The sequence below is a fragment of the Salmo salar genome, chromosome 19 (assembly GCF_965601325.2).
Source record: "Salmo salar chromosome 19, fSalSal1, whole genome shotgun sequence".
Classification (NCBI taxonomy): Eukaryota; Metazoa; Chordata; class Actinopteri; order Salmoniformes; family Salmonidae; genus Salmo; species Salmo salar.
Window position 1 is genome coordinate 18,061,162 of NC_138309.1, and position 16,317 is coordinate 18,077,478.

Genomic DNA, 16,317 nt, shown 5'->3' on the forward strand with positions numbered 1-16,317 from the left:
TCATGAGGACCGCCACAGGAAAGGAAGACCCAGAGTTACCTCTGATGCAGATGATAAATTCATTAGAGTTACCAGCCTTAGAAATCACGAAGTTCAAGTAACACACACATCCCAACATTAACTGTTTAGAGGAGACTGCATGAATCAGGCCTTCATGGTCGAATTGCTGCAAATAAACCACTACTAAAGGACACTAATAATAAGAAGAGACTTGCTTGGGCCAAGAAACACGAGCAATGGACATTAGACCGGTGGAAATCTGTCCTTTGGTCTGATGAGTCCAAATTTGAGATTTTTGGTTCCAACCATTGTGTCTTTGTGAGACGCAGAGCAGATGAACGGATGATCTCCGCATGTGTGGTTCCCACCGTGAAACATGGAGGAGGAGGTGTGATGGTGTGGGGTTGCTTTGCTGGTGACACTGTTAGTGATTTATTTAGAATTCAAGGCACACTTAACCAGCATGGCTACCACAGCATTCTGCAGCGATATGCCATCCCAGCTGGGTGGCACTTAGTGGGACTATCATTTGTTTTTCAACATGACAATGACCCAAAACACACCTCCAGGCTGTGTAAGGGCTATTTGACAAAGAAGGAGAGTGATGGAGTGCTGCATCAGATGATCTGGTCTCCGCAATCACCTGACCTACAACCAATTGAGATGGTTTGGGATGAGTTGGACCACAGAGTGAAGGAAAAGCAGCCAACAAGTACTCAGCATATGTGGGAACTCTTTCAAGACTGTTGCATTCCAGGTGAAGCTGGTTGAGAGAATGCCAAGACTGTGCAAAGCTGTCATCAAGGCAATGGGTGGCTACTTTGTAGAATGTAAAATCTAAAATATATTTTGATATGTTTAACACTTATTTTTGGTTACTACATGATTCCATATATGTTATTTCATAGTTTTGATGTCTTCATTATTATTCTACAATGTAGAAAATTGTAAAAATAAAGAATAACCCATAGAATGACTAGGTGTGTCCAAACTTTTGACTGGTACTGTATACACATGTCACGACTTCCGCCGAAGTCGGGTCCTCTCTTTGTTCGAGCGGCGCTTGGCGGTCGGCGTCGCCGGTCTTCTAGCCATCGTCGATCCACTTTTCATATTCCATTTGTTTTGTCTTGTGTTTCCACACACCTGGTTTCAATTCCCTCATTTACTTGTTGTGTATTTAACCCTCTGTTCCCCCCATGTCTTTGTTTGGGATTGTTTATTGTAGTGCTTGTGCACGTTCCCCGTGAGCGCACGACGGGTTATTTTGAGCCCATTTATCTTGTTGTTCTGGATGCCGTTGGTTTTGCTTAATACATCTCTGGTTATTACCCAGTTCTGCTCTCCTGCGCCTGACTTCTCTGCCGCCAATTACGCACCCTGCTACAACACAGTTGAAGTCTGAAGTTTACATACACCTTAGCCAAATACATTTAAACTCCTTTTTTTCACAATTCCTGACATTTAATCCGCGTAAAAATTCCTTGTCTTAGGTCAGTTAGGATCACCACTTTATTTTAAGAATGTGAAATGTAAGAATAATAGTAGTGGGGATGATTTATTTCAAATTGTATTTCTTTCATCACTTTCCCATTGGATCAGACGTTTACATACACTCAATTACTATTTGGTAGCATTGCCTTTAAATTGTTTAACTTGGTTCAAACATTTTGGGTAGCCTTCCACAAGCTTCCCACAATAGGTTGGGTGAATTTTGGCCCATTCCTCCTGACAGATCTAGTGTAACTGAGTCAAGTTTGTAGGCCTCTTTGCTCGCACACACTTTTTCAGTTCTGCCCACAAATGTTCTGTGGGATTGAGGTCAAGGCTTTGTGATGGCCACTCGAATACCTTGACTTTGTTGTCCTTAAGCCATTTTGCCACAACTTTGGAAGTATGCTTGGGGTCATTGTCCATTTGGAAGACCCATTTGTGACCAAGCTTTAACTTCCTGACTGATGTCTTGAGATGGTGCTTCAATATATCGACACAATTTTCCTGCCTCATGATGCCATCTATTTTGTGAAGTGCACCAGTCCCTCCTGCAGCAAAGCATCCCCACAACATGATGCTGCCACCCCCGTGCTTCATGGTTGGGATGGTGTTCTTCGGCTTGCAAGCCTCCCCCTTTTTTCTCCAAACATAACAATGGTCATTATGGCCAAACAGTTCTATTTTTGTTTCATCAGACCAAAGGACATTTCTCCAAAAAGTACGATCTTTGTCCCCATGTGCAGTTGCAAACCGTAGTCTGGCTTTTTTAAGACTGTTTTGGAGCAGTGGCTTCTTCCTTGCTGAGCTGCCTTTCAGATTATGTCGATATAGGACTCTTTTACTGTGGATAAAGATACTTTTGTACCTGTTTCCTCCAGCATCTTCACAAGGTCCTTTGCTGTTGTTCTGGGATTTATTTGCACTTTTTGCACCAAGGTACGTTCATTTCTAAGAGACAGAACGCGTCTCCTTCCTGAGCGGTATGACGGCTGTGTGGTCCGATGGTGTTTATACTTGCGTTCTATTGTTTGTACAGATGAACGTGGTACCTTCAGGCATTTGGAAATTGGCTGATTTCTTTAGATTTTCCCATGATGTCAAGTAAAGAGGCACTGAGCATGAAGGTAGGCCTTGAAATACATCCACAGGTACACCTCCAATTGACTCAAATTATGTCAATTAACCTATCAGAAGCTTCTAAAGCCATGACATCATTTTCTGGAATTTTCCAAGCTGCTTCAAGGCACAGTCAACTTAGTGTATGTAAACTTCTGACCCACTGGAATTGTGATACAGTGAATTATAAGTGAAATAATTTGTCTGTAAACAATTGTTGGAAAAATTACTTGTCATCCACAAAGTAGATGTCCTAACCGACTTCCCAAAACTATAGTTTGCTAACAAGATATTTGTGGAGTGGTTGAAAAACGAGTTTTAATGACTGAAACCTAAGTGTATGTAAACTTCTGACTTCAACTGTTTATCTGTTTTTTTTTTAAGTAGCTATCAGCAAAGTCAGTTGAGGTAAGGGGGGAAAAAAGTTAAAGTGTGAGTGTTAGTTCACGAAGGGTCAGGGTGCGAGGGGGGTGCTGTGGGATTATTTAAGATTCTTTTTGAAGAGGTAGGGTTTCAGATGTTTTCGGGAAGATGGGTAGGGACTCTGCTGTCCTAGCTTCAAGGGGAAGCTGGTTCCACCATTGTATGATTGTATAATTTATGAATTAGTGCATACATGGCTGTCTCTGAAAAATGTTGAGGTACATTTTTTTTAAGGTAATGATAATGATCTCAAAAGATGCCCAATGATTGAAAATAGCAATAGCTGCATTTATCTGTCTGGATCAAGTGCCATTCTTTGACTTTGGCTAATATGCTTTCTTGTTTTCCTCTGGTATCGTGATGGCATCGTGATACCAAACTGGTATCAGTATCGAAGTCGAAATTCTGTTATCGTGACAACCCTACTCAGTATAAGCCATGCTTGTGAGTTGAGCCTTGTTGTCGCGGGCATAGTGTGTTGGCTAGGTCACCGTGGCGATGGTCTGTGTGTGAGGATGCGGTAATAATGGGATGTAGATGCTCTTTGTGCTCTGCCTCTCTGCCCAGTAACCAGGAATACATGGCAACACAGCACCGTTATGGAAATAGGACAGCTGCTCACTGAGTGGCTGGACATGGGTAGTCAACTAGCAGTACTGTAAGTGGAAAGGTGTGTGTGTGCATATGTGTTTACATATGCTAGTGAGTTAGCATACATGTTTGTGTTTTGCTTGAGGTGTGTGCATCAGCTTCTCTCTCTTTCTCTCGCTCTCTCCTTATCTAACCTATCCTCTCTCTCCTTATTTAACCTATCTTCTCTCTCCCCTCTCTCTCCAGCTGGTGGCAGTGTATGAGGAGCAGGACCCTCACCATGGAGGCGATGGCACCAGTGCCAGCTCAACGGGCACACAGAGCCCTGAGCCCTTCACTGCCGTCGCAGAGCTCAACTCCAGCAACATGTCCGCCTTCCAGCCCTACCAGACCAGCAGCGAGATAGAGGTCACCCCCTCCGCCCTGCGCAGCAGTAAGTGTCAGACTAGTAGTACTTTAGTTTGCCACTTGGCCATTAAGTGCTCTAGTGCGTCACAGCTATTGAAAACATGTATCTGTAAGAAAGAAGAGAGGAAACAGACTCTTGACCAATCAGCCCTGAATAAATCTGTTTTTATATAGTTTAGTGACGTTTTTTAAGACTCAGTTAGAGTTGTGTCCAGGGAGTGGCTTTGCGGTGAGCGAGATAGGCAGGTGGTATCGTCCAGGGGACTGTGGCTGCACCATCCACTCAATCATGCATGATGATGGGGGAGAAACACACCGGGTCTCTGATTAACACTGACAGCTGAACCTGGGGGTCAACACACACACACACACACACACACACACACACACACACACACACACACACACACAGACACAGACACAGACACAGACAGAGGCACAGACAGAGGCACACACACAGAGGCACAGACACCCAGTACCATAAAGTTTGCCTCCATCCCTCAACTCCACCCTTTCCTACACGTTGGACTTAGATACATGACACGCTGCTCAAGTTTTTGGGGCTTGCCTGTTTTGCATGTTATTTTGGCATTAAAGGTGTCACATATCATTGCAAACAATGTAAAAAAATATATAATTAATTGAGTTAATAAAGCCTCATACAAACATGGGCTCTTTTTAGTTTTCTTGAGTAAGGCAGTTCCAAAATGCGGGTGTTTCAGCCAAGCTCAGTGCTTTCTGTGGTGGTGGTGCGGGCCAGCAGAAAAAACAAGCATTGCGCCATGATTAGCTCAGTGTTCTGTCACTCTTGGGGACCTTACGTAATAGCCAAGCTTAATTCCTTAGAAAGGGTGGACATCCAACATTTCAGCCCTTTAGGTTCTGCCATATAGTTATATTTCAAGTGCCCTTGTCAGAAGGCTCAAGGTCGATGGCCACAGAAATTACATCAAGTTACATTATATGTACAGTAGCTTTGATTGGACTGATCATGTCAACATCTCACTTTCACAATCTTAGCTAGCAGTCATCATCATGAATCAAGTCTACTGGCAAATCCTTTTTAATCCTTGTCATATGAAGAGAAATAATGAAGCGAAATGATAGATAAAACATATCGGTGCTCATCGGCCATTGGACATAAACATTACACAACTATTTGGAGATTGCAAATTCAACAATGAGTGGTTTGTAAGGAATCTGTGACAGTGGCTAACTGCAAGCATTGCAACTGGGAAGTCGGGAATAAACAGCTCAAACTGGGAAAATACACTTTGAAAGGTCATTCAACTCAGAATCGTAAATCTGGCATCTCTCTATTTGATGAGTAAATTTGCCCACGATGGACCGCCGCGCCACTTTCCTGTTCAAGCACATCACAACAACGTGAGTCCAAAAATGTCTTGTGCTCCTTCATAAATGATGTAGGATGCCAGAGAGATATGTATCCTGTAGCTAAGAAAGTAATATTGAGTGTATGTTGTGTGGTAACCTGTTAGTAGCCAATGTGCCTCACCCAGATCATTTGGACTGTTTTCATCAACGCGGTATTGTAAACACATCGTTCCTGGCCAGTGTGTGCTTGTTCACTAACTTTTTTGTTCAGCTTTGACAGTGCTACTGATAGTAGTGTTGGCACTTGGCTTGCACGTGCAAATTCAGGACACAATATTCTATAATATAATTGTGTTATTTGACATGTCAAATTAAAAGCTTATTTAACGCGTCAAATAGTGTTATATGACATGTATCCTTTTTGACACACAAAGACCCAAACGGTGTTCAATGTGCCTCACCCTAATAATTTGGTCTATTTTCACCACTTAATTTTGCCTACTGTTCTAACTTGGTGGTGCACATGTAGCCTATAACCTGTTTTAGAGAAATGTAATCATTGAATATTGTAGGAGCTTTCATTGTCTGTTTATATGCCCCCTTTATTTATCCTACGATTCTAACTTGTTGTACAGGGAGTACACTGTAAGAACGGCCCTTGTTCTGAATTCTGTCACTGTATATTTCAAAAGTGCTGAACAAATAGTTATATTGACTACGTCCGTCCTAGCTCGCTCATTAATGTCTTAATCGGAGTTACAGATTGCCTCTTATCTGCTTGTCGTCCCCTTATGCCATAGTTTGTACATCTCAATTGTCAGTAGAAACCACATTTGTTTAAGCAAGTCAGACATATCAGCTATGTTTTTTTTAAAGGCAGTGAATGAGGCTGAATGAACTGTTTCGCTGCCAGACAAGTCTCCGTTGAAAGCCAGGTGTAGCAGTGTTAAGGGGTTGGGACTGCTGTTGGGACTTTATGTAGGCCCTAACAGTTTGTGGGCACTGTTTGTCACCGTTATAGTGCAATTAATGTATTATTTAGTGTTGTATAGTGGCTTTGCTGGCTTGCATCCCCCATTTTTTTGTTTTTCCCCACCAAGATTTACATGCTAAAATCACCACTGATTGTAACAGAGAAAAGTGCAATAACAATAGGAAAGGAAACAGCACGTGTTTGCAGACAGATATCTTCATAGAAACATGGTCTATCGCTCTCTCCCTCCTTTTTTCCCAACAAACACAAACCTCAGACAAACATAAACCTCAAACGCAAACCTCAAACAGACACCAACACAAACCTCAAACAGACACCAACACAAACCTTAAACAGACACCAACACAAACCTTAAACAGACACCAACACAAACCTCAATCAGACACAAACACAAACCTCAGACAGACACCAACACAAACCTCAATCAGACACCAACACAAACCTCAATCAGACACCAACACAAACCTCAAACAGACACCAACACAAACCTCAATCAGACACCAACACAAACCTCAATCAGACACAAACACAAACCTCAATCAGACACCAACACAAACCTCAATCAGACACCAACACAAACCTCAATCAGACACCAACACAAACCTTAAACAGACACCAACACAAACCTCAATCAGACACAAACACAAACCTCAATCAGACACCAACACAAACCTTAAACAGACACCAACACAAACCTTAAACAGACACCAACACAAACCTCAATCAGACACAAACACAAACCTCAGACAGACACCAACATAACAGATGCCTCTCATGTTACTGGGTCTCTCCTTTGAACCAGTGATGTGGTGTTATTGTTGCTTCCACAATGCTATCTCACAGGGAGGTCTGGTACTGTACACAGCCCTCCGATGGGACTGCAGATTCTCTCCTCCCTTGGTTTTTATGAGCCATTATGTATTGGAGGACTCTCTTTACCCCCTACTGAAACAGGTGTGTGTGTGTGTGTGTGTGTGTGTGTGTGTGTGTGTGTGTGTGTGTGTGTGTGTGTGTGTGTGTGTGTGTGTGTGTCTGTGTGTGTGTGTGTGTGTGTGCCCGTCCATGCGTGCGCGTGCACGTCCATGCGTGCGTGTAAACTTCCAATCCTCGCGACCATAATTTTGAAATAATAGTACACCGTCTTCCAACAATCATAGCAGCAGGTATCCTGGTTTAAAGTGAACACTTTACTATTGTGTTTTATTGACAAAGTAAAGGAAGGTCATGTGCTGTTATACCTCATCGGTTTGTTGCCCATCCCACTTTAGTTGATACACTATAAAACCTTGGGTGTGTCCCGAATTGCACCCTGCTCCCTATACAGTGCACTCCTTTTGAAAAGTAGTGCACTATAGGAATAGAGCGCTATTTGGTATGCACGCAGTGTATACTATAGAGAACTAAAGCCACGCTTATGTCTCTCGTCCTCCCTCCCCTTCCTGTCTCACACATTTAAATGAGTGGTACACCAGCTACAAATTAGCTCTGGGACTAAGTTACAGAGTTTGCCCTCAATTGCCGAGTTGATTACCGTCTAAGACTGCACTTTCACTCTCATCCCCTGGTCCCATTGTGATAGAGCAGTAATATACTGCACAGCCTGATTAGACTCTGTGGATTGTTTGTGGTGGGAGTGTGTGTGTTTTTCTGTTTGCGTGTGTGTGTGTGTGTGTGTGTTCTGTTGTTATGCTTGTGTGTGATTGGCTGGACAGACAGATGGACGAATGCAGAATGCAGCCTGTGTCCCTTTAAGAGGAGCGAAGCAGCAAATTACCGGCGGCGATAACACAAATCAGACATCAGAGTAGCACTGCCGGGTGGGCAGCTGTGCTGTGAAGCATAGCATTATAGATATGTGAAATAATCATCTTCAGAATCGTATTGATTGTTTTTCTCCCTCTCGCTCCGCCATCTCGCCCACCTCGGCAGCTCGTTTTAGATTTCCAAGCCGAAGGAAGCCGCGGAGGTCAGACTGTTAATAATTGGCTTGCCGATGAGATGTAAATTGCAATAATGAATGTAATTTGCCTGGTAATTATATGGATGGAGGTCCATTTCACTTGCTGCACATTAAAGTATAATCCTGCGGATAGAAAAATAAAATGTAGCTATAAAATTGAAGAACGAAACTAGCTTGGAATCCTAATGAACATTTTTTTTCACTTTGGGTTCTTTCGGCCTTGTTGTTGCTTGCTAAGATCTGTAAATTGCATGAACCCTATCCATATGAGTTGCATAAACTCTATCTAGATGAGTTGCATAGACTCTACTTACATGGTTGGGTAGGTTACTTACTAAATATAATCCGTTACAGTTACTAGTTACCTGTCCAAAATTGTAATCGGTAATGTAACTTTTGGATTACCCAAACTCAGTAATGTAATCTGATTACTTTAATCTGATTACTTTCTCCTTAAGAGGCATTAGAAGAAGACAAAAAGGATCCATCAAACTCGTTTGGTGTGTCATCATAGTGGTCTCTGAACTGTGGTCAGACTTGCTCAGGTGGAACAAACTTAAACTTGCGGCTTTTTTCAGTGCTGATTTGAATATCATTGAGAAAACAGAAAGGTGCCTTAATAAATGTTTTCGCAAAACATCCTTTCTAAATTTTAAGGTATTCCAAGAAGTAGTCATCTAGTTTTTCAAATGTATCTGTAATCTGATTACCTTATTTTTGTTTGGTCACGTAACTGATTACAGTTAGTTTTTTTTGTAATCAGATTACATGTAACGGATTACATGGACATTATTACATGCAACTCATCTAGATACAACCCTGTATCTAGATGAGTTGCATACTCCATTTGCATGACTCCAGGGCCTGATGTTGAGGTATCAATGGACCGGTTGGCAAAGATAGAGGTGGTGGTAGTGTGTTTAAACCCTGAGCTGAGGACTTGCGCAGATGCTACAGTGCTGCAATGGAAAGAGGCCCAGTCCAGTTGGGCAATGGTGGCATGGAGGACAGAGGCACTCATTAGAGGTGCCGTACCATGCCTCAGGTGCAGTACCCTGGGACACTGACTCCAATACTTGTCCTTCTCCGGAACTCCCTCCTGGACCTCTGCCCTGATTATCCATCAAACCTACAGTACCTACAGCAACAGCTGCTCTACCTCTATCAAACCCATATCCCATCACCCCATCCTGTTCAGAGGCAGCTGATGACACCTTTTGTGTGTAACGGGAAAAACAAACCAACCAGCCACTTAGGTGGTACTTATCTGGCGGCTTTGCTGAAAGTGGAGTGCTCTCCCTTTGAGCACAGCCCCCATCCATCCCACTGCACATCAACCCACTGAAAGTACACAGACCTTGTTTTGAAATAAAACTACCACAACAGGAGATATGAGTGAAGCCAGTGACAAATTATGATTGCCCCCCTGCTCTCCTCTCTCCTGCTGGGTGTAAACCTGTTGCAATTCAACCCACTCAGGGATATCTTCTGTTTGGCAATCAGCAGTAGGGAAGCTGGTTCCAGTCTGGTTGGTTGGCTGTTGGCTGGTGCGCTCTACCCTACTTCTAATTGGTCAGGAATATGCCCCCACTGAATCACTGTGGTAATTACTTTATTCATGCTATGTATCTACTCTAATATATATATATATATATAAAAGAAAGTGCCATGGATGTAAAATGTGTGTAGAATGTACATTTAACAACAGAAGTAAAAGTTGTAAAAACAAAGTGTATTTTTGTCCTCTGAAGACGGGGGGTGGTGGATTCCATATAGAAGTCAGTAAAAGACACACAATGGCACCATGTTCCCTATATAGGGCTCTGGTCAAAAGTAGTGCATTATATAGGGAACAGGGTGCTATTTTGGACACGGCCCTGAAATGAACTAGTGTGACCTTAGCTTTCCCTAACGACATTGGGAAGGGTTCAGAAGGGGTCAGGGTCTTGGAGGGGGGCTCAGTGACACGTCATATAGGGTCTGCAGGGTTCCCACGACGATGTCCCGTTATAAAAGGATAAATGATATTTGTGTTTGTGAAAGAAAAACGCTGTGGCTGTCAGAGACACTAAAGAGGCCTTTCTACTGACTCTGAAAAACACCAAAAGAAAGATGCCCAGGGTCCCTGCTCATCTGCGTGAACGTGCCTGAGGCATGAGGACTGTAGATGTTGCCAGGGCAATAAATTGCAATGTCCGTACTGTGAGACGCCCAAGACAGCACTACAGGGAGACAGGATGAACAGCTGATCGTCCTCGCAGTGGCAGAACACGTGTAACAACTAGAGGTTGACCGATTATGATTTTTCAACAACGATACCGATTATTCAAGGACCAAAAAAGCCGATACCGATTAATCGGACGATTTTTATATATATATATATTTTGTAATTACGACAATACTGAATGAACAATGAACACTTATTTTAACTTAATATAATACATAAATAAAATCTATTTAGTCTCAAATATGTAATGAAACATGTTCAAAATGGTTTAAAAAACAGAGTGTTGGTGTCAAAAGGTGTATTGGAGGCGAAATCAGGTGCAGGAGAGCAGAGTATAATGAACAGGCGCACTTTTATTATAGTTCCAAAACAAGAGCACTACATAAATCAAACACGCTCAAAAAACGAAACATAAAAGTAAAGCGCGTAAACTAACACCACATAACATGAAACAATTACACACAAAACATGATGGGAAACAGAGGGTTAAATACAAGTAGCGTAATTGGGGAACTGAAAACCAGGTGTGTATGGAAACAAGACAAGACAAATGGATATATGAAAAATGGAGTGGCGATGGCTAGAAAGCCTGTGACGTCAATCGCCGAGCGCTGCCCGAAGAAAGAGAGGAGACGACTTCGGCGGAAGTCGTGACAGTACCCCCCCTTGACGCGCGGCTCCAGTGGCGCGCCGACACCGGCCCGGAGGACGAGGCGCAGGGCGATCCGGCCGGCGACGGTGAAACTCCTGCAGCAGTTCAGGATCCAAAACATCTGCAACCGGAACCCAGCACTTCTCCTCCGGCCCGTACCCCTCCCACTCCACGAGGTACTGAAGGCCCCCCACCCGACGCCTCGAATCCAGGATGGAACGAACAATGTACACCGGGGCCCCCTCGATGTCCAAAGGGGGCGGAGGAACCTCCCGCACCTCAGATTCCTGGAGCGGACCAGCCACCACTGGCCCGAGCAGAGACATGGAACAAGGGGTTAATACGATAATCAGAGGGAAGCTGTAATCTATAACATACCTCGTTCACCCTCCGCAGGACTTTAAATGGCCCCACAAACCGCGGACCCAGCTTCCGGCAGGGCAGGCGGAGGGGCAGGTTACGGGTCGAGAGCCAGACCCGGTCCCCTGGTGCGAACACCGGGGTCTCACTGGGGTGACGGTCCGCGCTGGCTTTCTGGCGACGCGCGGCTCGCTGCAGATGGACACGGCGGCCTCCCATGTCTCCTCCACGTGCCTAAACCAGTCGTCCACCGCAGGAGTCTCAGTCTGACCCTGATGCCACGGTGCCAGAACTGGCCGGTACCCCAATACGCATTGAAAGGGGGAGAGGTTAGTGGAGGAGTGGCGAAGCGAGTTTGTAACGGCTGTCATAGAGAGGGGACCAAAGCGCAGCGTGTTGAGTGCTCATGATGACATTTATTTTAACTCAAAAACACTAAAGACAAAATAACAAAGAGAAAAAACGAAAGCGCACAGTTCTGTCAGGTACATAGACTAAACAGAATACAACTACCCACAAACACAGGTGGAAAAAAACCCTACTTAAGTATGATCTCCAATTAGAGACAACGAGGACCAGCTGCTTCTAATTGGAGATCATCCCCCCCCCAAAAAATAGAATTAGAAAACTAGAACTAAACATAGATATAAAAAAACACAAAACACCCCCTGTCATGCCCTGACCTACTCTACCATAGAAAATAATGGTCAGGACGTGACAGAGTTCTGTGCCATCTCGGCCCAGGGCACAAACGCTGCCAACATCCTGGTTGACTCTCTCTACCTGCCCGTTACTCTCGGGGTGAAAACCTGAGGTAAGGCTAATCGAGACCCCCAGACGTTCCATGAACACCTTCCAAACTCTCGACGTGAACTGGGGACCCCGATCCGACACTATATCCTCAGGCACCCCGTAGTGCCGGAAGACGTGTGTAAACAGGGCCTCCGCAGTCTGTAGGGCCGTAGTGAGACCAGGCAGAGGGAGGAGACGACAGGACTTAGAAAAACAATCCACAACAACCAGGATAGTGGTATTTCCCTGTGAGGGAGGAAGATCCGTTAGGAAATCCACTGACAGATGTGACCAAGGTCATTGTGGAACGGTTAAGGGATGTAACTTACCTCTGGGCAGGTGTCTCAGAGCCTTACACTGGGCACACACCGAGCAGGAGGAGACATAAACCCTCACGTCCTTAGCCAAAGTGGGCCACCAGTACTTCCCAGTCAGACAGCGCACTGTCCGACCGATCCCCGGATGACCAGAGGAGGGGGATGTGTGGGCCCAAGAGATCAACTGGTCACGGACAGCAGACGGAACGTACATACGCCCAACGGGACACTGGAGGGGATCGGGCTCTGGACGCAATGCCTGCTCAATGTCCGCATCCAGATCCCACACGACCGGCGCTACCAGGCAGGAGGCCGGGAGTATGGGAGTCTGATCCACGGGCCGCTCCTCTGTGTCATACAGCCGGGACAGTGCGTCTGCCTTCTTATTCTGGGAACCTGGTCTGTAGGATAGGGTAAACACAAAACGGGTAAAGCACATGGCCCACCTTGCCTGACGAGGATTCAGTCTCCTCGCTGCCTGGATGTACTCCAGGTTGCGGTGGTCAGTCCAGATGAGAAAAGGGTGTTTAGCCCCCTCAAGCCAATGTCTCTACGCTTTCAACGCTTTAACCACAGCCAACAACTCCCGGTCCTCCACATCATAGTTACGCTCCTCTGGGCTGAGCTTCTTCGAGAAGAAAGCACAGGGGCGGAGTTTCGATGGCGTGCCCGAGCACTGTGAGAGCACGGCTCCTATCCCAGCCTCGGACGCGTCCACCTCCACTATGAATGCCAAAGTTGGATCCGGATGGGCCAGCACTGGAGCCGAAGTAAACAGAGCTCTTAGTTGCCCAAAAGCCCTGTCCGCCTCAGCCGACCACCGCAACCTTACAGGACCCCCCTTCAGCAGTGAGGTAATGGGCGCAGCAACGTGGCCAAACCCCGGATAAATCTCCGGTAGTAATTGGCAAACCCTAAAAATCGCTGCACCTCCTTTACCGTGGTGGGAGTCGGCCAATTACGCACGGCTGCAGTGCGGTCACTCTCCATCTCCACCCCTGATGTGGAAATGCAATACCCTAGGAAAGAGATGGCCTGCTGAAAAAACAGGCATTTCTCAGCCTTGACGTACAGGTCATGCTCCAACAGTCGTCCAAGTACCTTGCGCACCAAGGACACATGCTCGGCACGTGTAGCGGAGTAAATCAGAATGTCATCGATATACACCACTACACCCTGCCCGTGCAGGTCCCTGAAAATCTCGTCTACAAAGGATTGGAAAACTGATGGAGCATTCATCAACCCGTACGGCATGACGAGGTACTCATAATGCCATGTGGTGGTACTGAATGCTGTCTTCCACTCGTCACCCTCCCGGATACGCACCAGGTTATACGCACTCCTGAGATCCAGTTTCGTGAAGAAGCGCGCCCAATGCATTGACTCAATTGCCGTGGCGATAAGAGGTAGCGGGTTACTGTACTTCACCGTGATTTGATTGAGACCTCTATAGTCAATGCACGGGCGTAAACCTCAATCCTTCTTCTTCACAAAAAAGAAACTCGAGGAGGCGGGTGAAGTGGAGGGCCAAATGTACCCCTGACGCAGGGATTCAGAGACATATGTATCCATATCCACCGTCTCCGCTTGCGACAGGGGATACACGTGACTCCTGGGAAGCGTAGCGTCTGCCAGGAGATTTATTGCACAATCCCCCCGTCGATGAGGTGGTAATTTAGTCACCTTCTTTTTACAGAAGGCGAGAGCCAAATCGGCATATCCTGGGGGGATGTGCATGGTGGAGTCCTGGTCTGGACTTTCCACCATGGTAGCACCAACGGAAACCCCTACACTCCTCCCTGAGCACTCTCGCGACCACCCCGTGAGAGCCCTCTGTTGCCAGGAAATAGTGGGGTTATGCAGAGCCAACCAAGGAAGGCCTAGTACCACAGGAAACGCAGGAGAGTCAATGAGAAAGAGACTGATTCTCTCCTCATTATTCCCCTGCATAACCATGGCCAAGGAGATGGTGGCCTCCTTGATTAGCCCGGACCCTAATGATCGACTATCTAGAGCGTGTACCGGGAACGGTCTAACTATAGGAAAAATAGGGATCCCTAACCTAATGGCTAATGCTCTGTCGATAAAATTCCCAGCTGCGCCTGAATCGACGAGCGCCTTATGCTGGGAATGTGGGGAAAACTCAGGGAAACAAACAGGCACAAACAGTTGATCAACAGAGGACTCTGGATGAGTGTGGTGCAAACTCACCTGGGGTGACGCCAGAGTGCCCTGCCTGTTGCCTCGACTCCCAGAGGAACCAACACGGATCCGACCGGCAGTGTGTCCTCTGCAGCCACAGATGGCGCACGTGATGGCTCCTCCTCCGGTCTTCCTATAGGCAGCCCCTCCTAACTCCATGGGCACCGGAGCGGGGGTGCTGGACGTTGGAACCGACAGAGCACCCTCTGGACGTCCGCGGGTGACCAGCAGGTTATCCAACCAGATGGACAAATCCACCAGTTGGTCGAAGGAAATGGTGCATCCCTGCAGGCCAGCTCACGTCGGACGTCCTCTCGTAGGCTACATCGATAGTGGTCGATGAGGGCCCTGTCGTTCCAGCCTGCTCCGGCAGCCAAGGTTCGGAATTCCAGGGCGAAGTCCTGGGCGCTCCTCGTCCCCTGTCTCAAATGGAAGAGCCTCTCCCCCGCCGCTCTGCCCTCAGTTGGATGGTCGAAGACGGTGTATTGGAGGCAAAGTCAGGTGCAGGAGAGTAGAGTATAATGAACAGGCGCACTTTTATTATAGTTCCAAAATGAGAGTACTACATAAATCAAATGCGCTCAAAAAACGGAACATAAAAGTAAAGCACGTAAACTAACACCACATAACATGAAATAATTACACACAAAACATGATGGGAAACAGAGGGTTAAATACAAGTATCTTAATTGGGGAACTGAAAACCAGATGTGTATGGAAACAAGACAAGACAAATGGATATATGAAAAATTGAGCGGCGATGGCTAGAAAGCCGGTGACGTCAATCGCCGATCGCCGCCCGAACAAGGAGAGGAGCCGACTTCGGCGGAAGTCGTGACAGTTGGGGAAGAAAGTAAAAGTGAAATATGTGCCATGTAAAAAAGCGAACACTTGAGTTCCTTGCTAAGAACATACGAAAGCTGGTGGTTCAATATTCCCAGTTCTTCAATATTCCCAGTTAAGAAGTTTTAGGTTGTTGTTATTATAGGAATTATGACGCGTCGACTATTTCTCTCTATACCATTTGTATGTCATATACCTTTGACTATTGGATGTTCTAATAGGCACTTTAGTATTGTCAGCCTAATCTCAGGAGTTGATAGGCTTGAAGTCATAAACAGCGCTGTGATTCAAGCATTGCTAAGAGCTGCTGGCAAACGCAGTAAAGTTTGAACGAATGTTTACGGGCCTGCTGCAGCCTACCACCTTTCAGTCAGACTGCTCTATCAAATATCAAATCACAGACTTAATTATAATATAATAAACACAGAAATACGATCCTTTGGTCATTAATATGGTCAAATCCGGAAACAAACTATTCTTTCAGTGAAATACGGAACCGTTCCGTATTTTATCGAATGGGTGGCATCCCTAAGTCAAAATATTGCTGTTACATTGCACAACCTTCAATGTTATGTCAGAATTATGTAAAATTCTGGCAAATTA

At 45.6% G+C, this 16,317-nt stretch overlaps 1 protein-coding gene across 2 annotated transcripts in view; it reads left to right on the forward strand.

Annotated features, from left to right (window-relative positions):
- Positions 1–16,317, forward strand: part of LOC106578541 (partitioning defective 3 homolog) — a 568,924-nt gene that overhangs the window by 182,160 nt on the left and 370,447 nt on the right. For both annotated transcript variants that reach the window (XM_014157480.3, XM_014157481.3), the window contains exon 3: positions 3,871–4,057. In XM_014157480.3, the coding sequence (XP_014012955.1) occupies positions 3,871–4,057 (187 nt within the window). The remainder of the gene's footprint in view (positions 1–3,870; positions 4,058–16,317) is intronic.